Source organism: Diceros bicornis, chromosome 6 (assembly GCF_020826845.1).
Source record: "Diceros bicornis minor isolate mBicDic1 chromosome 6, mDicBic1.mat.cur, whole genome shotgun sequence".
Classification (NCBI taxonomy): domain Eukaryota; kingdom Metazoa; phylum Chordata; class Mammalia; order Perissodactyla; family Rhinocerotidae; genus Diceros; species Diceros bicornis.
The window spans coordinates 55,187,870-55,215,806 of record NC_080745.1 but is presented as its reverse complement, the minus strand read 5'-3'; the positions used below and the strand labels follow the sequence as shown (position 1 = coordinate 55,215,806).

The 27,937-nt window shown below is 38.9% G+C and overlaps 1 protein-coding gene across 2 annotated transcripts; it reads right to left on the bottom strand.

Moving 5' to 3' along the window:
* Positions 1 to 4,350: 4,350 nt before the first annotated feature.
* Positions 4,351 to 27,298, bottom strand: FAS (Fas cell surface death receptor). 2 transcript variants are annotated; one of them, XM_058543481.1, is made up of 10 exons: positions 27,175 to 27,298; positions 16,168 to 16,333; positions 11,804 to 11,839; positions 11,033 to 11,143; positions 10,343 to 10,451; positions 8,504 to 8,562; positions 8,275 to 8,349; positions 6,751 to 6,812; positions 6,119 to 6,143; positions 4,351 to 5,357 (listed from the first exon to the last, which is right to left on the bottom strand). In XM_058543481.1, the coding sequence occupies exons 1-10, from the start codon at positions 27,202 to 27,204 to the stop codon at positions 5,020 to 5,022; spliced, it is 1,011 nt and encodes a 336-aa protein (XP_058399464.1). In that variant the 5' UTR covers positions 27,205 to 27,298; the 3' UTR covers positions 4,351 to 5,019. The 2 variants fall into 2 exon arrangements, with proteins under 2 accessions (XP_058399464.1, XP_058399465.1); XM_058543482.1 differs by lacking the exon at positions 8,275 to 8,349.
* Between the last annotated feature and the right edge of the window lie 639 nt (positions 27,299 to 27,937).

Below are 27,937 nucleotides of genomic sequence, written 5' to 3'. Positions count from 1 at the left end.
AGGAGAGCTTTCTGACTTGCAAAAGACAGCTAAAACAAAGCTACACTGCCAAACACTGCCTGGGATTATGGCTCATATGAAGCTGAGGGCCTAAGGAGCTAGGAAGACCTGGATCCAACCTCATGACAAGTAGCTGAGCCAAGCTACCCCCAGATGCATGACTGACTGTGTGATAGCCCTAATGTCACCAAGAGGTGTGAGCCCCAAGACACTTCTATAAATCTTGGCTCAGAATTGGGCACTCGGGGAGGCCTGGTAAAAGAAGTCACAAAACTCTTGACAGGGAGATGTGAGTGCAGAGAAATAGAAAAAAATCTGTCATTCAAGATGCACCTGCAAAGGTCAAAAATGCATGAAGAAAATCACAGAAGAAAAGCCAAACTACAAAATCAGCATGAAATCATTGCAGTTAATTCTGAAAAGGATTTTAAAATACCTATGTATAAGATCCTCAAGAAGATAAATGGTGAAATAAAATCTATTAAACTGTAATAAATTGTCAATGAAAAATGAGCAGAAATAAAATAGGTACAGTGAAAATGTGAAAGAAGCAATTAGAAATATAAAGAATGAAAAATATAGACAACAAAATATATACCTCAGTGGATGGAATACTCTAGCCTGATTTAGTAAGAAAGAAAATAATTTGAAGAGAGTGATGACGAATTCCCCAAAATGCGTATAGGGGACAATTATATATATAGAGAGAGACAATTATATATAGAGACATATATAGACAATATAGAGACAATTATATTAAAAAATAAAATAAATAAAAATAAGATATCTGAGGGTCGGCCCGGTGGCATGATGGTTGAGTTCGCATGCTCCACTTTGGTGGCCTAGGGTTCACAGGTTCAGATCTCAGGCAGAGACCTATGCACTGCTTATCAAGCCATGGTGTGGCAGGTGTCCCACATATAAAGTAAAGGAAGATGGGCACAGATGTTAGCCCAGGTCCAATCTTCCTCAGCAAAAAGAGGAGGATTGGCAACAGATATTAGCTCAGAGCTAATCTTCCACAACAACAACAACAACAAAAAAAACAAGAGATCTGAAGAATAACTCAAAAAGCTTCACCAGATAATATGAGTTTCAGAAGAAACTCTTCTGAAAAAGAAAATAGCTGAGAATTTTCCAGAAATGATGAAACGTTTCAGCCTTGTCTTTCTGATTGAAAATTTAGTCTTATTAAATAGGTTAAGTAAAAATAAATTCACTTCAAAACTCATTATAGTGAAACTGCAGAACACCAAGGAAAAGAGTATGGGAAGCTCTAAAAGTTATCAGAGTTAAAAAATAAAGATTACCTACAAAGGAATGATATTTAGACCAACAGCAGACATCTCATCAGCAGCAATAGATGTAAGAAGACAGTAGATTAACATTTTCAAAGTGCTGAGGGAAAACTGCAAATTCCCTGGTATAAATTCTATACCCAGATAAATTACCATTCAGGAATGAGTGTGGAAAAAAATTCTAAATTGCATTGATTATATGTCTTATCCAGACAGTTGTACAGAAACTGATGATTCAACAGCTAAAAAATGTCCCATAAAATAAGAGATGGGAGAACTCCATGTGCATGCCAATGAGGAAGACCAAGATGTCAGAGTAAGCAAGGTTCACCATATGATCTGTGACCTCCTTCTACAAATAGCCTTTTTTATGCAGCACAGGGGTGACCTTCAGGTGATACTCTTACTTAGGATGCCCACCACAAAGAGGATCAGAGCAGGTTCTCCAGAATGAGGGTGATTTTGAACCAAGGACCCACCTCAAACCAGGGAACATGGCTGTGATTGTTGACATGGGAGCTGTCATGCTCAAGTGAAACTATGAAGCAAGGAGCCATACCACAAATCCAAAGCCCTTCTCAACTTCCCTCTTCCTCTCAAAGGAACCTGAAGTTCTTGGCTGAAACTCATCAGAGTGAGCACAGGATGTTCTCTAACTCAACTTCATCTTATAAAGTAGGACTTCTGCTTCGGGCCATGAATAACTAGTACCAGACTTGCCCTCCTGCTGTCTATAGCTAGAAAACTGGATAATGGGTAGCACAGGCTATGATCTCTCAGAAAAGAGAAACTAATGAGGTGAGCCCCATGATCACTCAGACTTTCTGCCCAGAGACACTTTCCAGAACCTAGCACAGGAGGGGACCCTAAGCAGAGCACAGTCATCTTGTTGAGTTGAGGAGCAGAGACTGGCATTCAGGAGGCAGAAGCCGCCAGACTTTACAGAACAGAGTGCTGGAAAGAAGAGAGCTATGAAGAAAAAGAGCTCCAGAAATCTGTACAGAGGTTGTCCAGAGTCTCTGGCTGAATACTATGTGCACATGCAGAGGTAAGACTCCAAGGGCCAGGCAAAGAACAACCATGGGGTGCTGTAAGCGGAACAATTCCCAAAGCTGACATACGGATGGGATGTGTTGATGTTCCAACCAACCAGAGTGAAGAGACCTCATTGAACCACCCAAGAAAGCACTGGACTTTTGTAGTAGGGCTAAACCAGCCATAGAGTTAAGGCTGCTAGACCTGCCCTAACAAAGATATAGACCTGAACTATCTAATACGGTAGCCACTAGCCACCTATGACTGCTGAAGCTTTGAAATGTGGTCAGTTCAAAACGAAAGTTCTTCTAAGTATAATTAAAATACAAACTAGATTTTGAAGATTTCAGTATGAAAAAAAGAAAGAATGTAAACTACCACATTAATAGTTTTTATATTGATTACACATTGAAATGATAAAACTATGAGAATAATGGGTTAAATAAAATATATTATTAAAATTAAGTTTTTAAAAAGAAAGCTAGTCCAGTGGTCACCAAGTAGCCAGAATGGAAAGTAGGCAGGAAAGAATATTTCAAAATCCCCATTTAGTTTTCTTACCAATAAAATCTATCCTTTGAAATATTTACTTTCTTATCCACCTTCCAGTGAGTGACATATAATCTTGTCATAATAAATCATCACATAATAAATAACCATGCGTTGTTTGGGAGGGGTATTCTCGGCAGTAACAGCTTATGGAGGGAATTATTTAACTACTAAAAAGGCTTTAAAAAGGAATTAACGGGGCCAGCCCAGTGGCGTAGTGGTTAAGTTTGCGCGTTCTGCTTTGGTGGCCCAGGGTTTGCCAGTTCAGATGCAGGCAGACCTCGGTGTGGGCCTACTCACTGCTCATCAAGCTATGCTGGGGCAGCATCCCATATAGAGAGAAAAAAGATAGGAAGATGGGCAACAGATGTTAGCACCGGGCCAATCTTCCTTAAAAAAAAAACCAAGGAATTAAATTCTGCGAGATCAAAGAAAGTATTAAAGATTCATAAACAGCTTTCATGTAACAGTAGTTAGAGGAAAGGAAAACAGTAACAAAAAGCAAGCTCCCACCAAAAAAGAGATAACCAGAAATACCAAAAACATTATTTTAATTAAATATGTTTACTTGTATTTTGTATTTCCAAACAAGGAAAAAAATATCTTCCATCAATGGAAGCTCTTTAGGTGGTTCTAAATATCTGCTTCAGTTTATAACTATCCTCAGTTTACTCTATATAAACATAAGTACTAGTTATTAAAATTCACATTTAATACAAACTTATCCAAGTGTTTAAATGTAGAATATGAAAGTGTTAGTGAGGAGAGGGGCTTGTTTGTCTGAGAACCTGCAGGAAATAACAGGAGCACTTCCTAAAATCTGATGGTGATTTCACCTTTGCTGTGTATAAGCTGCATTTGTAGCAAGAAAGAACATACAGGGAGTTACTGAACATTTTGAGGGGAACAGAGCAAAAAGAATCTACCGGGGCCGGCCCCGTGGTGTAGTGGTTAAGCGTGCACGCTCTGCTGCTGGCAGCCCGGGTTTGGATCCCGGGCGTGCACCGACACAATGCTTGTCAGGCCATGCTGTGGCGGTGTCCCACATAAAGTGGAGGAAGATGGGCAGGGATGTTAGCCCAGGGCCAGTCTTCCACAGCAAAAAGAGGAGGATTGGCATGGATGTTAGCTCAGGGCTGATCTTCCTCACGAAAAAAAAAAAAAAAGAATCTACCTTATCAGCTTTGATGGTAGACTTGGGTTCATGATATGCCACAAAGCTATTGTCTGTAAGAGCACTGAGTCTCTTCAAATGAGGCTAAAAGTTTCTATGGGCAGCCCTGGACTTTAGTGGATCAGGAAGTGGTTCTTTGGCAATACTTCCAAGTTTGAGGGTGTACGGATCAAGACACACATCAATGAGAAAATGGAGAGGTGGCAATGCTCTAGCAATACTTTCCCAATCAAAATGTTTTGACACCTGAGAAAGAAGTGGATTACTTTGATCCAGTAAAACGGCATACAAATATAAAATATTCAAGCATTATAATTTAATCGGCATTTTCTGTGTGAATTCAAAATTGAAATATTTCACAATGAAATGCCAATCATTTAGGCAAAGATCTTTGAGGTAGAACCTTTTAAATTCTACATTCAGATGTATACACAAGGTTTCACTAATATGCTCCTCTCAGAGTCGCAAACAAAGTTTATAAATATGGCAAAATCTCTAGAATCATCATGGAGCTGGGGAGCTAATTTTGGAGCAAAGTAGTCTTTCCAGTGATTCTGACATTGCAACAAAAGGTCACAATTTCTATTGATTCTTGGAATGGGGTCAGCCTATGGATAGACATTTGCATTCATATACACTAATTACATTCATACCTACAGAGCATGATTCCAATCTTTTGTCCTTTAAATATACTCCTGTCTGTGTACTTAACATGCCATAGCATTTACTCTTAACCATGTCTGTGCTCCCAACTAAATTTTAAACATCCTTAAAGTCAGAATCACACACAAGATCCTTAAAACCTCTAAATATATTAGCTCTACAAATCTAATAAATGAAAAAAGAAAACACACCTAGTAAAAAGCCAGGCAATATTTACAGATTACACTATTAAGACCTTATTCAAACATTACTTTTTCTTTTTATTGTCTATACTCAGAACTGAGCTAGTTGTTTTTCACTTTAGACTAAGATTTGTGTTTCATTTTCATTATTGGAGTTTGCATTTTCATGTTCACTAGCAATGTCCTTCTGGATTGTATCTTGAATTTTCTCTGCAAGTACACAAAGATTGGCTTTTTTGAGACTTTTAATCAAAGTGTCATATGCGCCTTTCTTCCCATGACGTTGATACCAACAACGGAGCAACTGGACTTTCTTCTCAGCAGTATTGTTGGGATAGTTGAGCTCGATCTCATCGATTTTGGCTTCTTCGATACCATTCTTCCTAGTAAATTCTTTAACTTGATTCATTTCCATTTGTTCAGCAATCATACTAATATATTTACTCAAGTCAACGTCTGAAAAATATAGAAGAGTCTCTGAAAATTTGTTTTTCTAAATAAAATTGCCATTACTGAAAGCCATGTCTATTTCTCCTTTCATAGGACTTAAGGATAAAGTTAAGTCTTAAAGATCTAAAGAGCTGATGGGGGTGTGGGGGAGGAAGCAGAAGCAACCTTGAGTTCTAATCCCAACCCCTCCTATGTCCCCAGGAGTTTGCTCTATGACCTGGACAGGATACATAACATCTCTGCATCATCTTTTCTCATCTATATAATAAGAGGGCTGGAAAAGATCACCTCTAACATACCTTACAGATCTGATGATCAATGACCCACAAACCAAAAAGGCAGGCAAAAAAATTATGATCATCTTATCTCTGCATCACAGATCAAAGAACAGAACTAAATAGAATCGTGGATGTTGTTACAGAGCGAGGATAGACCAATAACAACTGAGTCTACAATTCAGATTCACCTCTATGTCAACTCAGGCAGAAGTTCTACCATACACCTAATTGCTGGTGAAGGACAATTTTCTTAAGCTTCAGAATATACTGTCTCATTGCTACCTGATTTATTTTTAACTAAAAGTATTAATTATAAATTTAAACAAACTGCCCAATAAACCCTTGATGGTAAGCAGGAAGAACTGTAAACTCAAGGAATAGCAAGACCCCACAATATGTCACTGGAATTAGCAACGTTATTTTACTCTAACATTGGCCTGTTACTCCTAAGGAAGCCATCTCTATGAAGTAAAATGATAAAAGCCTTACCTGGGAGATTCATTGGTACCATTTCCTGGGGAGAAAAAAGAAATGGAGGGTGGGAGAGAGAAAAACAGAAATATATTTAGAATATTCTAAATGTAATCTTTTAATTCTTCCTTAATACTCAAGGAAGTACAAGGGGTTGCATGAGGTATAAAATTAGCTAGACTAAGTGATTAAGAAGAATTCTTTCACCATTCAAATTTTTATTCTGCAAGGTTCCAGTCTTGTCAGAAACTAAGGTATATTGACCTATTTTTTAACACAGGCAAGGAACCTATGGAATTCATGGAATATGCTGAGATTATTTTTCATACAGACTCATGACAATAAATATAATAAGCATAATCATTCCAAGATTTTCTTTACTGTAACTATTCTTATTTTTGACATGAAAAAATGGTTTAAGTTGAAATTATCTTGTACCATATTGACTTAAAGAACCTTAACTCCCACTGAGCCCCAGCCCCAAATGAGAAAATCGTTATCCATCAGGTGGACTGGTTTTCCTTCCCTGTGTATCTTTTGCTATTTGAAATTCTTTGATCCCATGTTAAAAAGAGATAATGTGAGAGATAAGGTAACAAGTGGCCAGAGAGAGTTTTTTTAAGAAAGCTGATGCACATTTCAACACCTACAGTAGTTGAGGCTACACGTTCACGGTGACCATCCTTCTTATTTCTGGGACATATTTTCTTTCCTGAAAGATCAAAGAAATTTCTATCAGACTCAAGTCTCAGCCATGTAGGAAGCATGTGAGAACATACTCTCACACTAAGAGAAGAGTGAGATGAAAGGAGAAATTCACTGAAACTTAAAGCGACAAAACAACACAAAAGACAGCATTGTCCTGATGTTGGACAAACTCCACCAGGTCAAGTGCTCTAGAGATATGCCACATCTTAATTGAGCCATCCAATTACACACTGGCCTAGCCTGAAGCTGGCTTTTGATTTACCATATGGCCATCACCACTCCCTCTTGGACTTGAGTAGCATGGTTACAGAAGCACAGGATATGGTAAGTCAACACCAACTTGCCATGGAGTGGCATTTTTTTTTTTTTGTAAGGAAGATCGGCCCTGAGCTAACATCTACCAATCCTCCTCTTTTTTTGCTGAGGAAGACTGGCCCTGGGCTAACATCCATGCCCATCCTCCTCCAGTTTATATGGGACGCCACCACCGCACAGTTTGACAAGCGGTGCGTCGGTGCACGCCTGGTATCCGAACCGGCGAACCCCAGGCCGCTGCAGCGGAGCGCGCACTTAACTGCTTGCACCACCAGGCCGGCCTCTGGAGTAGCATTTTTTAATGCCCAGAAATTCAAGTATACACACTCACAAATAACTCAAGTATACACTCAATGAGTGTATGACGTGAAGTCAGTAGGAGATGGAAGAAAAGAATCTGTAAGTCTCCAAGCACATTTACAGTGTTTAAACTTCGAGTATATATTTTTAGCTAAAAAACCTCTAAAAGCAAGGCAACCTCTTTATCTTCAGCTGAACTGGAAAAGCAACGACTTGTTTCAGCAAAGAAGGAAAAATTGGATGCCTCAGAGTATTGAAAGTTAGCATCACCCTGTGTTTTATGAATGATTTAAAGGGATTTTTCTAGAGTAATTATAAGTACACCCAATTTTGGCTTACCTGCTGACTATACGAAGCAACCATTGCATAAAATGTATTGCCACAGAATTTTAAGTTAAGGGGGAGAAATAATGAAAAAACATGGAGTTTGGACAAAGGAGAGGAGGCACAGAGAGGGATGAATTTATCTAGTGTTCCCTGCAATGCCTTTCCCGGGAAGGTCCTTGCTTCTTGTGTTCTCTTTATGCATGGCGCACTCTTGAAGAGTGAAGGATTACTTCTGATTCCTGGCCAACTCAGCTGCTGCCTGGATAAAAACACCCTTGTTCATAGGGAGGATAGGGAATACCCACTGAGTGCCCCAAAACGGTTGTTCAAAAACAGTAGCTAAGGGATAATACCATCTGTTCTTATCAGCTCTCAGGGGTGCATTTAGTGGCAGAAATTTAAGAATATAACAGAGCTCCCTACCTGGTAGGAGCTTTCTTATAGGTAGAAAATAGAAGGAATTCTTGTGAACAACTACTTCCCAAGTTATTTCAATCAGCAGTTTGAACAAAGTAAGAACTTACTGTAATATATTACTACAGCTATTATCACCGGGATCAGGAGGAGGACGAACAACCACTGTAAGTTAGACCTGGATCCTGTAGATTGGAACATTGGACATTGTATATGAAAATAAGTAAACTTTAAGATTAAACAAAGTACTCTCGAAGAATCAAAAGAGATTGGCTTTTCTTCATATTTTACAGTGGGGATGGGAGAAAGGAGAATATAATCATAAAAAGAAATAACAACCTTCTTTGCATTTAGTGTTACTGGTTGGTGTGCAAGCCTCAATGATCCCATGTTCACACCTAGAAAAAAATATAGAGGAAATTCAAAAAGCCTAGTAGACTGATTCCTTGATTATTTTCAATGACATACTTTAAATCCAGAGCCATTTTATTCATGTTTGCATCTCTGGCTAACATATTCCCTCAAATATTTCTAGATTAGCATCTAAAGCTGGTATAAATTCATAACATAATTTGGATGTTTGGATGAAAAATATCCAAAAGAATGACTATGTTTTAAAATACCAAGAGTTAAAGGAAGGTGATAAAATATTGATATACAGGAAAAAGGATGAAATAGATACAAAAATAATCTTAAAATTGGTAATAAACTGTGCTGTTAAAATTATAAAGTACCTAAAGCGATTTCAAAACAGTCCCATAGAAAACTAAAACAGCCAGAAAATAGCCATTGCCCGTGATGCTGCTTGGGGAGCCTATGCAGCCGGCCCTTAGAGGTTTCTCCTTTTAGCATCAAGTAGTGATTAGGATATTCCAGAGTCTCCTGTCGGATTTTCCTCAGACAGCGCAACACTAACAGATTGTCTGAATTATAGCCTGGCTCTGTCCGTTACCTAACTAGGTTAGCCTGGCAAGTCACTAAATCACCATGAGCCTGTTTTCTCATCCATAACAAGGAGATAATATTAACTGCCTCAAAGCGTTATGGTGAGAAGAAAACTAAATCCATATTATGACGTAGTTACAACTACTATTATTATTATTATTATTTTACTAAGTTATTTACTCCTCCCCAATTCCTACTTATCCTGTCATCAGGAGGACACTCTCAGACACTTGGGGCTAGAAGGGAGAGGCTAGGTTAACTGCACATAATCTAAAATTTTAGTAAATAAGAGATATAAAGCATCATGTCCCTATTTTTTGAGTCTACTAGGTGAACTCCTAAAAGTTTCCCAAGATCAATTACAAGTTTAAGGAGAGGCACATGAACATAAACCTAATAGTTCATATTTATACAAAACAATATCTTACAAAGCAAAAGCTATTTTTCCAACACATATTACCCAATCTGGTCTTCACAGAAATGAGGCCAATAGGACAAGTGAATATTGTCTGCATCCTATGAGTGAGGAAACTGAAGCTCAGAGAGGTTAAGTGATCTGCTCAAACTCAGTTAATCAGCAGAAAAGTGAGATGCACAATCAGGTTTTCTAACTTTGGGTCAAAACCAAGCTCTTTAGCGTAAAAGACAAGGCCCTTAATGATTTGGCCCTGCCTCCTTCTCAGTCTTTCCTACACTCCGGTCAGGTATCCTGTTCTCCGGAGCTTCCTCTGTCTCTTTGCAGCTGCTCTTCCCTTTCCTGAAATGTCCTTTCCATTCAGGTACACCTGGGAATGCTCTTTTTTTCCTTCCTTCAAGACTCAAACCGTGTGTCATATCTTCACCACTTCTCCCCAGGCAGGGTTGAAAGGTTCTCTTGTATAACTTGCAACAACTTGAGCACAAGTCTCTTCTGATGCTTGCCGCATGGTGTTGACACAATAACCATTGCTTTTCTTGACTTTCTCTGCCTCCAGCCTGAGATCTTTGATGCCAGGAATGTGTCTTGCTCATATTGTTGGCTTAAGCAGCCACCACAGCATCAAGCACACAGGAGGTGTTGAATGAATGTTTGGAGACTGGCTGTTTGAATGAACAAATGGTTATCTAGTTGTTTGCAAGTAAAGCAAGACTCGAACCCAAATTCTTGACTCTCAGCAAGTGTTGCAACCCCTACAAAGATATTATTTCTCAAGGTATATCTAGTGTTTTAATCAGAAAAAGACTAAAACTTACGTAGTGCAACGGTTACAGTGTTCACATGGAGAAACATTACAAAAAAAGTTTGATTTACATTTGCACTTGGTGTTCTGGGTACTGGTGCAATTTTTTTCCACTTCTTGACCTAGAAAACCAATTTGCAGACTATTAATAGGGACAAGAAAAGCTTATGTCCAGAGATTTTTGATGTCAAACAAAACTGGGAGTACTTCTGTTATATCTTAATCTGGGCCCTCAGAATAGATTGGGGTACCCATGAAAATTCAGGGCCCCAATTGGAATTATCAAGACCAACCAGATCCCCAAAGGAGGAGGAGCATCCCACCCACCTCTCGGATTCCTCTGTCCTTGTATCTGAAGGCTTCTGAGCTCTTTCTGGCCATGAACAAGAGCCATTACACAAGCATAAATAAAGGCAGGAAAAAAAATTTTCAGCAGTTTTGGTTGGAGTTGGTGAACCTTGTTCACAGGCCTCATATTTAGTCATTCTCCTATATCTGGAAGAATTGCCTAGACTTAACCCACAAATGTCTAGACCAGTGACTAGCTCAGTACCTGGTCCTGTTTCACCCCAGCCAGCCCCATCCTGTTACTTCCTCTATAACAACATAGCACCAGAGTAGGCCCCAACTTCAAATTGCAGTATAAATCCTTCTACATGGAATACCATGATTGATCTTTTTCAATTGCTTTTAAGACACTTACCCTCTCCTTCATCACAAATGCTACATCTTCTGCATGTAGAAGAATAATGTTTCTCGTCTGTGTACTCCACCCCTTCTGAGCAGGGCACACAGACTGTTATGTTCTCATTGGCTGTGCAATAGAAACCAGTAGACAGTGCCATTAACGATTAGGTAGCTAGTAACTAAAGTTTTTTTGTGATTATTAATTGTTTTCTTTAGTTGTTCACCCGCTCATTGTTAGCTGTGCTGCTTATTTTTAAAATAAGTCATGTAAATAGGCAATATATCATCTGACTCCCACTAGGTTCCTCATAGATAACATCTCCCTGATGCTTGGGTCACCATGATAACAGATGCCTGAGCTGTTTTTCAGAAACTAAGAGTTGACCCCTGTCCGGTTCAGGCTGGTCAAGACCACCAACCCACCAACTGGGCCTGCACAGGTGTCTGATAGGCGACTTCCTGATGTCAGGGAACCAAAAACTCCACCCTCAGATCATGTTAACACACCATTTTGAGAACATGAGTCCTATGAAGAACCATGAAGCTTGACTACGCTTGTACAGATCATCAATGACCTCACTTCTCCTTACCTCCAATCATCTATCCACACACTTCAGACCACCCCATCCCTCTACCCCATAAATATTCCTAATCCCCATTTCTCAGGGAAGAAGATTTGCGATTTGTATTCCTGTCTCCTTGCTTGGTTGCCTTGTGAATAAACCCTCTTTCTGCTTCAAACTTGTCATCTTGATGATTGGCATTTCACGCGATGGGCAAAACGTACCTGGTTTGGCAGCACAATCAGTAGCTCTCTTTGTGCCTGCACAAGAAAAAAATGGAGCAAGTGTGTTTGAATGCACGGTGGTCATGCAACATTAAGGGAAGTATGCAGGGATGACAATAAAACACTGCTAAAACAGGGGGAGTTAAGCTAATGATATATAAATACAACAAGGGAAAAGATTATTATAAAAATCATGTCAAGAGACAGAAATTCTTCCAAGACAAAACCAAAAGTAACTGAAGGACTATTCCTACAGAAATAGGACAATTAACAACAGGAGCATATTTAAAAAAAGAGGTTAGAATGACCAAAAGCACTGGAAGAAATGCCTTTACCAACTTTTTTGGGGAGAGAGGAGAGGTTGGTAGGTATATATTCATGGCGGAATGTCTGTCACTGGCCACTGAGATTACCTAAGGAATTCACCTTGCTCTGGCTTCTCATTTTACTTTCCAAAGTCCACAAATCCTGATTAGAGATGGTATAGTGTAAGGAAAAGAACATTTAAAGTTCTAAGGGCCTTGGTCAAATCTTCAGTAGCCACAAGATCTTTAACAAAGTACTTAACCTCTCTCAGCCTTAATTTCTTCATGCATGTGATGGAGATAATGATACTTCTCTTGCGTTGCTATCAGAACTGCATAGGACCTACTTCGTAAGCGCTCTGAGTTCTTTCTCTCCTCTTTCTTTCTATTCCTTTGCCATTAAGGGACAGAGTATGTTTTGATGGGAAGCCATGAAAATATTTATAACAAAATTTATTATCAGGTTTATTATCTTAATACACACAATTTTAAATAATATCACATTTGCTTTAATTTACTTTAAAAATATAATGAGTCATTGTATTGATATTAGTAAGCATTACACAACAACGCCTTCTCCTGGAAAATTCATTTATTTAACATGTGTTTATTAAATGTCTATTGTGTGCCAGGCACTTTGTAGGAGCTGGAGGTACTGCAGGAAATAAGATAAAGCCTTGGTCCCTAAGCATGTCACATTCTCAGGGTAGAGCAGGCAATACACAAATAAATATATGACGTCAAGTGATGCTAAGCACTATGGGGAAACCTGGCTTAGGGCAAGGGGATAGAAAATGAAGAAGAAAGAGACAGAAAATATAAAGGGAAAGCTAAGAGAAAAGCATGACTAGTGACTCTAATTATTAATGACATAACTAATTAAAAAGAATAGGCATGGGGCTGGCCCAGTGGCATAGCAGTTAAGTTCACATGCTATGCTTTGCTGCCTGGGGTTCACAGGTCCAGATCCCGGGTGCGGACCGACACACTGCTTATCAAGCCATGCTGTGGCAGTGTCCCATGTGAAGTAGAGGAAGATGGGCACGGATGTTAGCCCAGGGCCAATCTTCCTCAGCAAAAGAGGAGGATTGGCAATAGATGTTAGCTCAGGGCTAATCTTCCTCACACACACAAAAAAGAATAGGCAAAGTCTAACCTGCCCCACTCTCATGTACAGCAAAAATAATTTATGCTGTCTTTCCTAGGAACATGACTTTCCTAATAACCTCATAAACAAATTATAAAACTGCTTATTCCATACACAAATTATGAAATGTAAACATATATGATATTTTAGTAAACAAAGGCAATACTTTTTCAAGAGAAAAAATAAATCATGGAAACTCAGAATCAAATTCAAATACAGTGCATATATGTACCGTATATACAGTACAGGGCTATAGAACATTGTAGCGATATGTTTAAGAAAACCCAGCCAAAGTACAATTTTATTTGCTTGCCAGTGGTATGATACTGGTTTCTAAATGAACTGGCCTCTTTATTGAATTACCTTGCAGAATGTGCCTAGCACAATGCCTATGACATGCCAGGGATACAATAAATCACAGGTTCTTTCTTTCCTTCAATGTATACAACCTAAATTTATCAAAATATAAAAAAGGAGTGGTTGTTTTCTTGAAAATAAGATTTTAAAATATATTTGTTTCTGAGCATAATAGTACATATGCTCCTTGTAGAAAATTTGGAAAAGTTAGGAAAGTATAAAAAGCATCTATATATCAACCACTGAGATATTCATTGTTATCATTTTGGTGTATTCCTATGCATATAAATACACACATATATACATGGTGACTATATGTATCTGTAATATGTGTGTGTGCGCGCATATATATAAATATACATATATATATAATGTATGCAGTGTAGTGTAGAATCCTTCTTATTGGATATGGTGATGTGACGAGGACATTTTTGATCAGTTAATCAATAATGTCAGTTCACACAGGGAATCACTGAAAAAAATACTATCAATATTTTAATTTATAAAGTATAACTGTATAATTATTTGACAATCTTGTGGTATAGAAACAAGTTATTAGAATTCCAGGTTCTTTCTCACTTAAGTCACATCCAAGACGCATCACCTATGATTTCCTGGTTTTCTTTCATTTTCTTCGTTTCTTTCCTCCTTCCTTCCTTCCTTCTTTCAATTTCTTCCTTTCTTTTTGACAGAAAGAAAACTTAAAAGACACCAATAATCTGTATGAAAGATTTTCAAGATTTTTTTGATCTTTCCATTTATTTTGCCCTCACCTCATATCATCAACAATTTTTTTAGCATCTCACCTTTACTGAAATTCTTCAAAACCTTGAAACTAGTTTTCACAGAAATAAAATCTGTCTTTCCCCCATATTCATGTATCATTGATTTGTATCATATTTAGAATTAAATGACATATTAATATTACAACACCAATGAGCGTAAACAGATCTGGAAGCAAGTTGAATATGGATAAGCCTGAAATTCAAAAAGGGAAGAGAAGTGCAAAGAGTATTCAGCACGTGTTGGACACCATCCAGAATATTTTAGAGATGGAGCAGAGAGACTCAGTTAATCCAGCCAGCAGATGAGTTAGGAATTCCTTAAGGGAATTTATATATGTTAAAGTTTATATCAGAAACATAACAGAAAACATCACTTTGACTGATACATAATATTCCAGCCTCTGAATACTCCAAAATTTACTTAATCAATCCTATACCACTGGGTATCATAATGAAATGTCATGCACACAATATGTTCCTTTATTTTTGACTATTTTAAGATTTTTTCCTATAAATATATTACTGTATCAGTGGGTATAAATACTTTCAAGTTTTTGACCCATATATCCAAATTTCTTTCTTAAAAGGTTGTAACAATTTACATTCCAACAGTGGTATACAAGAGTTCTTATCTCACAAGCTAACTCACCAGAGCTGAGATACTTCTTAAATGAAAGCAAAACAAAGCAAAACAGAAAAAGCAAATAGACAAAAACTCCTGACAGTTTGATATGCAAAGCACATTACCTTTGTTTTAGCTTGCATTTTAGGTTTTAAAAATATGAGTAAAGATCTCAACTCAAAGGACAAATAGATGGTGTTTGGCGAGTTATAAAAAAGCCAGGAAACCATTCTTGATTCCCATTTGAGAAGAGTGAATATAAATAGGCTTAAGTATACATGGGTTGGCTTATAAGAGAGATTTTGTGTAAGGGTGATGGAAAGCTGGAGAGGAGGCCAAGAGAGACTGGTAAAATCTTTGATGACCAGGACCTAGGCCTGGTCAGCATCTTGAGCGCTAGAAGTCTGGGAGGCCAACCACGAAACCTGCTAGCACAGTCCTTTATGGTTTTACTAATTTATTGCATAAACTCCCGTGTTGTTTTCCTTCATCTTCCTGTCTTACTTCACAATGCAGCTGAAAGAGATTCATATCTGTATGAAACAGTAGAGAACTCTACTCACGTCGAAAAAAAGTTTGCACAATTGCATTTTGCTTAGCTTCTAATTTGCTAGTGTTTGAAGGATTTCTGACCTGAGACTGGTTTGCATTTCAAAATACTGATTTTAAAAAATTGTTGCTTTTTGTCTGTTGCTTTTCTAGCTCATCTAGTAATTTAGCTGCAAAATGTAAATGTATTTTGCAGGCTTCAGTGCCAGGACAAACAGCTTTCTTAGAGACCTTCTGATTGAAGGTAAGTGCTGAAACACATCTCTTAAGAGTGGAAGTCCCTTGCTTTCAGAGCTCCACGGTTATTATGATATATTCTAATCAGCTCTGATGTGACAGCTTTATTATTCACAAATGAGTCTTCTTTTGCTACGGAAAAATAGAGGTAAATAGATAAATCCTCTCATTTCAGAGGCATATAAGTGTGATAAAGATGAATTAAACTGGTCTTGGGAAAATAAGTTCATAGTTCTTTTTCTTCCCAGTAATGCTATAATGCAGGAGAACCACATGTTATAAAAATATTTTCTTAATTATTACTATATTCTACTCCTCATCCTGATTTTCAATCTAATCACTGGATGTTTGGTGTAACATACCAGGAGGACATGGCTGACAGCAGATCTTGTCCTCACCATGCTGGACCTCCAAGCACTCAGATTTTTTCTCAATAACATTCTCACTCAATTTCAGTGCCTCAGAGTCGATATCAGTCTCTTGGGTTTTAACACTTTTCAACAATGGTCCAGCAATAGAGGTTAGTATCTGTAAAAGAAAAGCATGAAGAGAATTTTATTGACTTCTGAAAAAAAAATAAGCAACTTGGTAAACAAGTGTAAGCCACCCAAAATGGCTATATTTGCCATGCACAGCCAAAATCAAGGTGCAGCTCCATCTCCCTGCTGATTTATCTCCAAAAAAGGAGCAGATCAATTGCATGACAGCCCAGACCTCAGGTTCTCCAAACTACCCTAGAAACAGCATCAAGGGATGGTAGGAGCAAGGGCTCTGGGCTCAAAAGTGAACACTGGCTCCCACTTACCAGCCTTGTGACTGTGGTAAAGTCACTTAAATTCTTGGAGTCTCCATTTCTTTATCTATAAAGTGGAAATAATCTCTTCTTCATAGGTTTGTTGTGATAATTAAATGGAATAATGCACCTAAAGCTCTTAGCACAATCCTGGCACACAATTAATAAGTGCCCTGTAAGCAGTATTATTACTAATTATTATTATCATAAAGTTCCAGTGAGGGGCAACATAGTGGAGTGAGAAAGAACATGAAATTTCAAAATTACTGTGGTTTGAATCCCGGTTCTGCTACCAATACTGGACAAGTTATATAACCTCACTGATCCTCAATTTCCTGATCTGTAAATGACAATAGCATTTTCTATCTTGACGGGTTATCATGAGGATAAAACGTGATAATTTCTCCCAAACCTGGTACTTAGCTTATAGCATGTTCTATTTCTTCTCTTTTTATACATAGCCACAGAATCAACAGTTTTGATGAAATTCTTCCTGGTTATCCAACCATACAATAAATTCAACAGGATTTTCTTCACCTTTATTCAGAAAAAATCAACTTCTCTTAATAGAGAACAAACCTTTAATCTATTTTTTGTTCCTTTTTTTCTGCCATAAGTCTAATTGACATTGTGTCAAATTTATCGTAGTCAGTGGTAGACTAGAGTTCCTTGGAAAAATGAGCCCCTAAAATGTATAGAAGTATTTGGGGGTAATTTCTGGTTGATTCCTTTCTTGAGTTTCCTAAGTATTTTTTTTTTGTCTCTCTAAACATAAATTTAAATAATCTCTCATCTTATGTGGAATGTGTAAATTCTATTGCCAAGCATCAAGCAATTTTAAACTATTCATTCTGAGGATTTTTTCCTAAAGGTCATTTTTTGTAGTTTTCATGGCATATATTTTTTTTCTACTTTATAGTATAGTAATAATATTGGCATCTTCTGAGTCAAGATAACTAAATGTTCTACACTTATAAATCATGGCCACAGGAGTCCCCACCTCTTCCCTTTTAGCCCTTCCCCCTTCGTCACCAAAGCCTGTATCCCCTTCAGGTCACAGGATGCCTTGGGACCTCCAAGGAAGGAGGGATGAAGGAGATGTGGTTGCCCACTTTTCCCCCTAGGATGGATGTATTTAAAAATGCATTTCTAACATCCGGACTTCCAAGAGGGAAAATGATACCAAAATATCAAGAAAATATCTGACTTGTCCTGGGTCACTTGCTAGCAAAAGGTAGAGTTAGGACTTGTCTAAGTCTCCTGACTCCTATTATAGTGTTCTTTCCCCTACACCCAGGAAACAGATGAACTTATCATAGAACATAGCTTACTTTCTATATATGAACAATTCCATGTAGCAAACAACTGGAACTGATAAACAGATCAGAGAAATTATGCCTAAATATGCTGGCTTCACTATCAAACCACTGCCTTTTCAATCCAACAGACATTTCCTGAGCACCTACTAAGTGCCAGGTTCTGAGAATAAAAAGACGAGTAACATTGAGTGCAATTGAAAATGAACGTTAAGTTTCCAAAAGCAGATTTGCACATGGGCATGTTATTTGTAATACATTAATAATTTGGGGATGTTTTACCACTTTATATTTGCATGACTCTCACTTTTTAAAACACGTTTGAATCTATGATGTTTTTCTAAGGCACAATGTGCAGCTTTGCTTTATTAGCATCAATTTCTCTTTCCAGGATGACAGTTCCCCACTTTTTACTTTCTCTACAGGTCATCCTGTCATCCTATTAATATTAGTCCCTCTTCTAGATCAGAGAATCAATAGCTAATGAATAGTATCTGGATTGTACTCTAGGAAATAATAATGTGATTGAAAGCATAGTAAAGCGTTCATTACTAAGATGGGAAGGGCTTTCAAACGAAAATCATTCAAACTTTTTGGATCTTTATTCCATAACTACCTCATTGTTCTATATGACAGTCAGGGATTAAATATACTAACCATTTAACATTCCAGACATGGCCAGCACAAGAAAATTTTTGAACCAATGTAAAAATCTCTCTGTAGCTAGAAGAAATCAGCAAGTCTTGTTTGCAACAGATAACAGAAAACTGAATCTAAGCAACCAAACCGAGTAGGAGCCATTCTTTCTGTTGTCAGCCACCTTCACTGCTGTGAAGAGGGAGTTAACAGCGAGATATTATTTGCTATCCTTCTCTTTCAATTCTGGTTTCTCATCAGAAACTAAAAGAAATGACACAGATTTAAACTCAGAGATCTATAGGGATTGGGTTAGCCAAACCTGACAATTCAAAGGCACTCAAAATTGATACCCAATAGTGTGTATGTGTGTGTCTCCTATGGCTATAGGGCCCTATCCTCCTTGGTATGCTAATTTCATGCAATATTCATGGGACAGTATTATGAGCAGGTCCACGCTTCCTGGTTTAAATGATCAGGTGCTCAGGGAAGCGGCACATTTTACATTTATGGATGGTTGCATTACCGCTATTCCTGGGAAACTGTGCATATACTCAACTTTCTGGAGCTGTCTGAAAGAAATGTATTTTCTAATTCATTTTGTTTTAGTGTTGAAGTTTTGGATTGGAAATCAAAATCCACTGTCCAAAATAGATTCAAAATTTGAAAAATGTGAAACCTGGAGTAGAACAGTGAAAGCACAAATATCTCCGGCTATGAAGCACAGATACCAGCACCAACCTCATCTCATACTTGATCATCCTGTTTCACAGAGTTGAATTCCTGGAACCACTTCTTATTAGTTCAGCATCAAAGAATTGTGACAAGGATAAAAAAGAAAGATGGGTCTGAAGAGCATGTTGTGACTGTTACATGATGTGATGTAAGCAGCACTACATATAAGCTTGTAATTTTTAAAAATTTTTGCATTAACTCAAGTTTGTAGTATGCAAAGATTTAACCCAAACTTTCCCGGCAGAAATTGGGGCATTTTGACTGTGACAAGGCAGGAAACCCACAGAGAACCAAATAATTTGAATGCTCAAAAATTTTTTTTTCAGAAAGGCTGAAAAGGCCAGAAAATGAGTTAAATCAAAGGTGTTCTAACATGTGGATAAACTAAGATAATGATAATCAAATGGGGAAAAAAGAGAGAGAAATAAAAATAATTTAAAATCTCCATCATAATAAAGATTAAAAGTCAGAGAAACCTCGATTGTATATTCTTCAGGGAATAATGTTAGCTAATTAATTAATTGAGCAAATACTTTGCTGAGTACCTACTATATGCCAGACAGATGCCTGGGAACAGAGCAGTGAACAGCTAAAGACTCTGGTCTCATAGAGTTTATATGTAAGTGAGGTGTATTAGTCAAGATTCTCCAGAGAAACAGGACCAATGGAGTGTGCATATGTGTGTGTGGGTGTATGTATATAGTGGAGGTATAGAAGGTGGGCATGGGGCGTGGAGATTTTTTTTCACTCTCTAAAAAGCCATGTATGGTTGTACCTCTAAACTACTGAACAATCAAGTTTTCTTTCCATGGACGTGAACTAGGAGAAACAGTAAAAGGGTAGGCAAAGGTGACATAGAAATTAAATTCATAAGATCACAGCACAGGAAGTGACCTCTTAAAATCAGGCAGTTTAATACCTGATTTCCAGGTAGTTGAAATCCTAATTATCTAAATCTTATCATCTCATAGAAGAAGCTATGCTCCAAACTGTGTGGTGACTGGTCCACGGCATACAGCTAGCTCAAGAGATTCAGGGCTGTTACAGGCCGAATTGTGTCTCCCCACCTCCAAATTCCTATGTTGAACTCCTAACCCCCAGCATCCCAGAATGTCACCATATTTGAAGATAGAGGATTTAAAGAGGTAATTAAGTTGAAATGAAGTCTGTAGGATATGTCCTAATCCAACATGACTGGTGTCCCTACAACAAGAGAAAATTTAGTCACAGACAAACGGAAGACAATGTGAATACACAGGGAGAAGGCCACCCACAAGTCAAGGAGAGAGGCCTGAGACAGATCCTTCCCTCATGGCCCTCAGAAGGAACAAACCTTGCTGACGTCTTGATCTCAGACTTTTAGCCTCCAGAACTGTGAGAAAATAAATTTCTGTTGTTTAAGCTACCTTGTCTGTGGTACTTTGTTAACTGCAGCCACAGGAAATGAATACAAGGACTAAACGACAGCCTCTTGATTCCCTCAGATTCTGGATTTGAGGGATCTCAGTGATGCATACGCACTTGGGATCCCTTATAGTAAGCACAAGGATTGCCCATCTTGAACTACCACTGAGCTAAATAGACAAGAGATTTCAAATGGTCTTTAGAGCTGGAATCAAAGGATCCTATCAGCCCCTGAAATGCTTCTTCTCAGTCTCACAGGCACCACTAGGTAGGTTAAAATCTCACTGTCCTCTGCAGCCGAGGACACACATTGAGCAAGAGATGAAGCTCAGCTGACTAATTCTGCCCACTTGCTTTTTAGCCTTTAATTACTTATCAACACTTGAGAAAAAAGAAATTCTAAAAAGACCACTAACAGTTCACCATTTCCAATTATATAACACATCTCTAATATATTTGCGTAAAAAATGAGGAAATAGTAATGACATTTTGTAATAGGTACATTATTGAAAAACTGAAATAAAAATAAATAAAATAAATTTTTCTATATGAAAGAGATAAGTGAAGATTCCATTTGTTCTTATTTTTTCAAAATGTGTAAATAAAAATATACAAGGTAATCTTATCCTAGTCATGTCTTCTTTCTTTCTTAAGGCCTGTTTCTGGGACGACCAGGAGAGAGAGAGTTGTGGTAATGGGAGTAAGCGACTGGTTAGACCCCTGACTGAGCAAGCAATAAATACAATAAAATGAGGGAACCTAGAAAATTCCATCTGGGATTAGATTTTGAGTTTAGTGCTAGATTTAGAAAAATAGTTCTCAAAACCCTGACAGACATCAGAATCATATAGTGATGCATTAAAAAAAAATAATAATGCTTAGGTCCCACCATAGACCTAAAGAATCAGGAGCTCTGAGAATGGGGCCCTCCTTATGATTGCCTTCAACAAGTACCCCAGTTATTTTGATGCTCATCACAGCTGGAGAACAACCAGGCTACAGAAAGCAAAATCTGAGATCAGTAGGTTACCATATTCACATGTGAGAAGATAAGAGTTTTACAGACTAACAGCATCTATGTTCTGCACTTGCAAATCAGAATTTGACTTTTCACGGAGAAATAACGACACTTCCAAAAAATAAGCCTGAAAATAAAAGAAATCATCTTTGGTGGAGGAAATGGAGGGCTACAAAATTCTCAACTAGAGCCCTAGAGTCCTTAAATGCCCACGGGGGCCACAGAGGTAACACAGGAGTAAACCATCCAGGTGGAACAGACAACAAAGAGTAAGAGGGGCTTGTCAAAATGGAGAGGTCTGCCTGGACCAAAGCAGCAGCCATTTGATCCAGCAGAGGGGGGGCCATGTGGCATGTAGGCCCAGATCTTCCATTTTGCCAAAGAAACCAAAATACTCCAACATTCAAATGGTGGCAACTAATATTAAAAATATATACACACACATACATACTGTATGTGTCAATACCATGGGGGATAAGCAAAACACAATCTGCAGCAGCGTAGGCCCAATTTTTGAAAGCAGGCCCAAACCCATACAGACACTCATGTGCAAAAGCAGTCTACTAGTATCAAGAGACCTTTTGCGAGGATGACTAAAAACCAAAGCTGAGTCTTCAGCAAGGGGAAGAGCCTTAACCTACTTGCTCTCTGTTCATTCTCTTTCTCTCTCTTTTTGCAAGATCTTTGCCCTCAGAAATCAAAAGTATTGACATTTCTCACACCTTATATTTTTGTGGCGTTCCAGAACACAGAGGTGAATAAATCTAGAATGCTACATGACTTGCCTAAAGGACAGCCTATCATTAATGACTCCAATGCCAAGTTTATTCTAATTTTGCAAGTTTACCCCAGTTCACAGCTTAACAAAACCTACAGTAGGCTTGCTCGCCTTGCTGGGCTGATTTCATCGGCCGATTGAATTTGTATCAGATGTGGCCTTGCTCAAAATGCATAATTCCACAATAAATTCACTATCATCCCCACTCCGTGGAACTTGGGCCAGTTGTCCAGTATAGCTAAGCCAGCTGTTTCTAAATGCCCATAGGTGGGAGTGGCTTGATTGCACTAAAGTTCGTTTTGAATCAGAAGGGGAGCTGAGATCAAAGAGGAGCACTAGCTCATTTCCTTCTGGAGAAGGTGAAGTTACCAATCTTACAATGATAACTTCTTTTGAATTTGGAGTTTACTATTCATACTCTCACTTCCAAGAAAATACAGGTAGGCAAGTAGATTGAATTATTTGTTCCTGTTTGAGACTGAATTGAAAATACTTAATTGGTGTTAGGAGTCCAACTATTTAAAAAGCTGAAGACACTTTAGTTTTCTTTTTAAAGCAAAGGTCTTCCAGAAAATGAAAAGGACTTATTAGGTAGTTAAATGCTGTTTTCCCACTTCTGTGAATAGATACACAGAGATAGCAAAAAGAACACAATACTATACAGTAAAGTACTTAGGATATTTCTATAAATAATTTTTTGGTAATAAGATAGATAGATAGATCTCAGTACATTTAGAAGTGTTTTCTTTATAATAATAAATTATAAAAAATAAGTAATAAATAAAATAATGAAAATAATCATAGTAATCCAAGGTCATTTAATAAATGTCCCCTCTATAATGCAGCCAATAAAAATTACAAGGTGAAAATTATGTAGAAATAGAAAAAAATTTGTGTACATAAAAAAGTGACAAAAAGCGGACTATAAATAGCACTGAATAAACATGCAATTACATATATGTGTAGACAAGTCTAGGAGGCTATAAGTAAAATAAAAAATGCTTGTATTGGGTGGTAAAATAATGAGTGATTTTATTTTTTCAAGAATTACTTTTTGTTTTACATCATATGGTCAATTTCTCTATATTTAAAAAGAAAAAAGAGATGGATCACTGTCCTAAATTTGGTGTCAACTTGTTTTTATCTTATGGATCAAGATTTAAATTATGCCCTTTTATTATTTTTCAGCTTAAGTAAACAGTCTTTAGTACCTATTACAAAACATGTGCTTATTAAGGGACTTTTGGGACCCAAGATAATTTACCCAAAGGCCCTTAACCCACTAGGGGTTTTCAAGTGGGGGATTTCCTCACTCAGGTTTTTGACCATCTCTTAGGAAACCGTTATTCTCCACAACTGGCAGTGTGCTATAGTGATCCAGCTTCCCTAAAGCATTTTGGTAACCTTCAGAGAGACTCCTTTGAAATACTGACACTTTCTCTATAGCAACTATTTAGAAGTAAATTACTTGTCTAGTGTCCCAAAGAGACTTACTCAGAGACAACATCCAAATCCTGGGTCCTCTTTGCCTCTAACTATTTCACCTTTTTCCCCTCCTAAACTCAGTGCAAGAAATAAAATTTCTTTTTCTAAATTAAACTCTAATTTGCCATTAAAGGTGGTAATTGTATTTCAGGGACAGACGATAGAAGATTTGTCCTTCATCTAACTGTAGATAATAGTGTGGACCCTGATGGTCTCCATATATCAATTTCATTTTTGCCTCCTAATCTTGACATCATTTATAAATTTGTGGTTTTCCATCCTGCTTGTTAATTTATAAATTACATTTCATCATTTTACTCATAAAAATTTTCAAGTCCTTTGTGATATAATTAACACTCATCAAAAACAAAAATAAATAGAAACACTCTGCAATCCATTTCACGTTTCTTAGGCTGGTTTAAGGAAAATTATTAAATTATAAATTAAAAAACTGTTCTTTATTTTCTTGCCAAAATTATTCTGTATGATTACACATAAATACACTGGTTTCTTTTTCAAATCCCCTTTCCTTTCCCTCAACCATAATTTTGAGACAACTGCTCTAAGAAATGTAGGAGAAGAAACTGGCTATCAAGTAATTGTCCTAAATTACATAGACCTACATAATACAAGATAAAACCTATAAGGGCCACGTGCTATTTAAAAAAAAGAAGAAGAATCAGCGCCCACAGCTTTTTCTCACACAAATTTCTAAAGTAAGTTTGACTCTTCTTCTGTTTCCTTTGGACATCTGTGAATTGTTTGGGATTTCAAACTTATTTATTGTAGGTGCCATGGAAACAACACCCAGAAACTAGGGGAGAAAAAACTAACTCCAACAGGGTAGAATGAAGACAAGAGAAGTAAAGAGGTCAAAGGTGGGAATCTTTGCTGACTACAGGTAGCTGACTACAGAGACAAGAGGGCTCGTGAAGAGAGAGGAAAAGAGAAAATAAGGCAGCTCCCTGCTCCCATCTACTTGCAATCCACTGACATGAATAAACTAAATTTGCTTCTGTGTTGCATGTAATTCGCATTCCCGCCCCCATTTTGTTACTGCTACCACTAAGGAAGCACTGCTAAGTGTAAAAGCATAAAATCAAGCATTTTCTGGAGACACACAGGGTGACACAACAGTGTGGAAACTTCTTTAAGAACAGAGAATGTGGGCCAGCCCCCGTGGCCTAGTGGTTAATTTTGGCGTGCTCTGATTCGATGGCCTGGTTTGGGTTCGGGGTGGAGACCTATATCACTTGCCTGTTAGTTGCCATGCTGTGAAGGCAGCTCACATACAAAATAGAGGAAGATTGACAGCAGATGTTAGCTTAGGGTGAATCTTCCTCAGCAAAAAACAAAAACAGAAACGTGATTTTGGGCAAGTGGTGGGTGCAAGGCAGGATTGTGTAACTGAATTTGAGTCATTAAAAAGGAGAAATGGAATATATACTACAAAATGTAAACAATGATTATCTAGGGGAATAGGGTTACGTCAGATCTTTTTTCTTTTTACTCATCTGCATTTATAAATTTTATTTAATGAACTTTAATTTTCTAGGCCATGTAATATATATATATGATAAACAAATTATGTTTAATTTATAATACTATAGATATTATAATAATAAGTATATATAAGTAAATGTATGTATATATATGTAAGTGTGCATGAGTGTGAGTACATTCTTTCAGAGAAGCAAAGTTTTCTTTGTGCTTTAAACACGCACCTCTGGTAAAGATGCTGTAGTATAAAAGTCAAATAAGCACAGCTCCCGGCTTTGATAATTTTGCTACACTTACTAGTATTGCTGTCCCAAGATCTAAGAGAGATGTTCAAAGCAACCAACACTGTGATAATGCAGTGGTTAATGATAAGGAAGAGAAGAGTGTGGTCTGAGGTTGTATAAATAGTTTCTTAATTTTGAATCTTAAATTTTCTCTAAGGAAGTTTCTGAAGGAGCCCAAATATTGCACTTTATTTCTGAAAGGATCAGGGAGGATCTGAAATTAGGTGCAATCAACAAACTGCCTGGGACTAAAGTAAATCCCAGCTCTGCCACTTACTAGCTGTGCAAGCTCAGGTGAACTACTTCAGCTTCCTGAACCCCCATTTCGCCATATGTAAAATGGAGATGAGGGCGCCTTCCTCACTACACAGCTGCTGTGAGAGGTGACTAAGATCACATTTGTAAACACTCCTGTCCGAGTGCCTGGAACTTGGGTGGGGCCCAATAAAATAAGAATGCATCGACTTTCAGAGGCTTCGGAACTCAAATGAACCTCTTGAGGCCAAGTCTCTTCGATTAGCCATCATCAAGCTGACATTTCTGAGATAAGAACACTCCTAGCCTAAAGAGGGAGCGTGCCACTCAGGCTGCTAGGCCAAGTACAGGCGCCCGCATGCGAGAGCGGTGGGAGCAGGTACCACCGCCGGAGCTGTGAAGCCAAGGTTTCCTCTCGCCCCAGAGCTCAGAAACTACGGTAGGAGTGCAAGTTAAGAAAGATTACAAGAAAAAAATGAAGTAAAGGAAATTTAAAAAAAAAAGAAAAGAAACCACCTGAGACAGTCACTTACAGTCTTAAAGGAGAGGGATTCCCGGAAGGGAAACAAAACAGTTTCTTTTTCTGTGTGGCGCTAAGAAGATAAACAAGCATCCGAAGTCGCATTCAGCCCCGAGACAACTTTTTCAAGAAAGAAACGGTGCGGCCTGAAGCCTCAGGTTTAACTACTCCCTCGGGGCTGATTTGCTCCCTAAATTTGAGAACTGTGGGAACACGTGTAATAGTTCCAGAGAGCTCAGGTTCTCTCTCCGACCCTGTGCGCACACATCCACCCGCAAAGAAGCGGACTTCTGGCTTGACGTGCAAGGACTTGTCCGGAAGATCCCCTCCTCTCTCCGGCCCGGCTCTCCCTCCAGCGACCCCTAAACCTCCAGGCCCTTGCTCGCCCCCCGCGCCCGCCTCTCTCTGCGTCGCGCACAGCCGTCGCCAGGGAGCACCAGGAGCTGCTCCACCCGCCCCGCGGGGTCGTTGCTTCACATCTAGCCCCAAGGAAAACGAGTTCCCGGGCTTCCTGAAACCCTGCCCCGGGGATCCAGTCTGTCTAAGGCCGGCCGCCCCGCCCGAGGCGCGTCCGGCGCCCTTCCCACAGCGCCGTCCCCGTGGCCGGGCCGGGAGAAGTCCCCACCCGGGGAGCAGAAGACTCACCAGAAGCAGGAGAACCCAGATCCTGGACATGGCTGTGAAGCAATCCGCCGAGGTTAAAGAGCCTCTCCAACTCCCAGCGGAGCGGGCCACACACCCCCGGGAGAAGTGACAGCCCCGCCTGGCCCCTCCCCGGGCTTTGGCCGGCGTGGGAGTGTGTTCCCCGCCAGGGCCCGCCCCGGGCGCTCACTTCTCTCTCCAAAAGCGTCTCTAAGCACCTTAGATCATCCGAGATCACCTGACGAACTGCCCTCGAGGCCAGAGGAGGGAGAGGAAGTTTTACTGGGGAACGCCCGGGTTGGGGAGGGCGCCTTTGATTCAGCAACTGCTTGCGCGGGAGGGGGCGTGGCGGGGTAGAGCGGGGAGGGGGGAAGAGTCAGGGTTCGCTGCACAAATGAGCATTCCCCGTTCCGGGGCGTTTCCGCAGTCGGCTGGCATGCCTGGTTCAGGTGAGGACCCTGAAAGCGGGCTTGCTGTCCTTCCTAAACTCTTCTGTAGTTCAAACTGGGAAGGTTGGGGAGGGCTTGAGGAGACACTGGAGCATGGAGTGCACGTGTCTTGCCCGAGTGCAGGAGCCTTGGCTAATTGCTGGGAACAATCAGCGGAAGACCTGGCCTTTCCTCAGTTCTCCGTATTGTGGCTGCGACAAGAGAGCCTCACAGGAGCTCTTGACTAGTGTATGAAGTGACAGTTATCAAACAAAATGTTCAGGCATTGTCCTATGGGAATTCTGAAGAGGACCCCTTAGCTTTCATTTCTCAAGCGG

Coding starts and splice junctions, on each gene's coding strand:
- FAS (XM_058543481.1), bottom strand. CDS start 27,204: ATGTCCAGGATCTGGGTTCTCCTGCTTCTG. Junction 16,334..27,174: donor TCTGGGTTCTCCTGCTTCTG/GTGAGTCTTCTG, acceptor TTTCTTTTACAG/ATACTAACCTCTATTGCTGG. Junction 8,563..10,342: donor CACTGTAACCGTTGCACTAC/GTAAGTTTTAGT, acceptor ATTTTTTTCTAG/GTGTGAACATGGGATCATTG.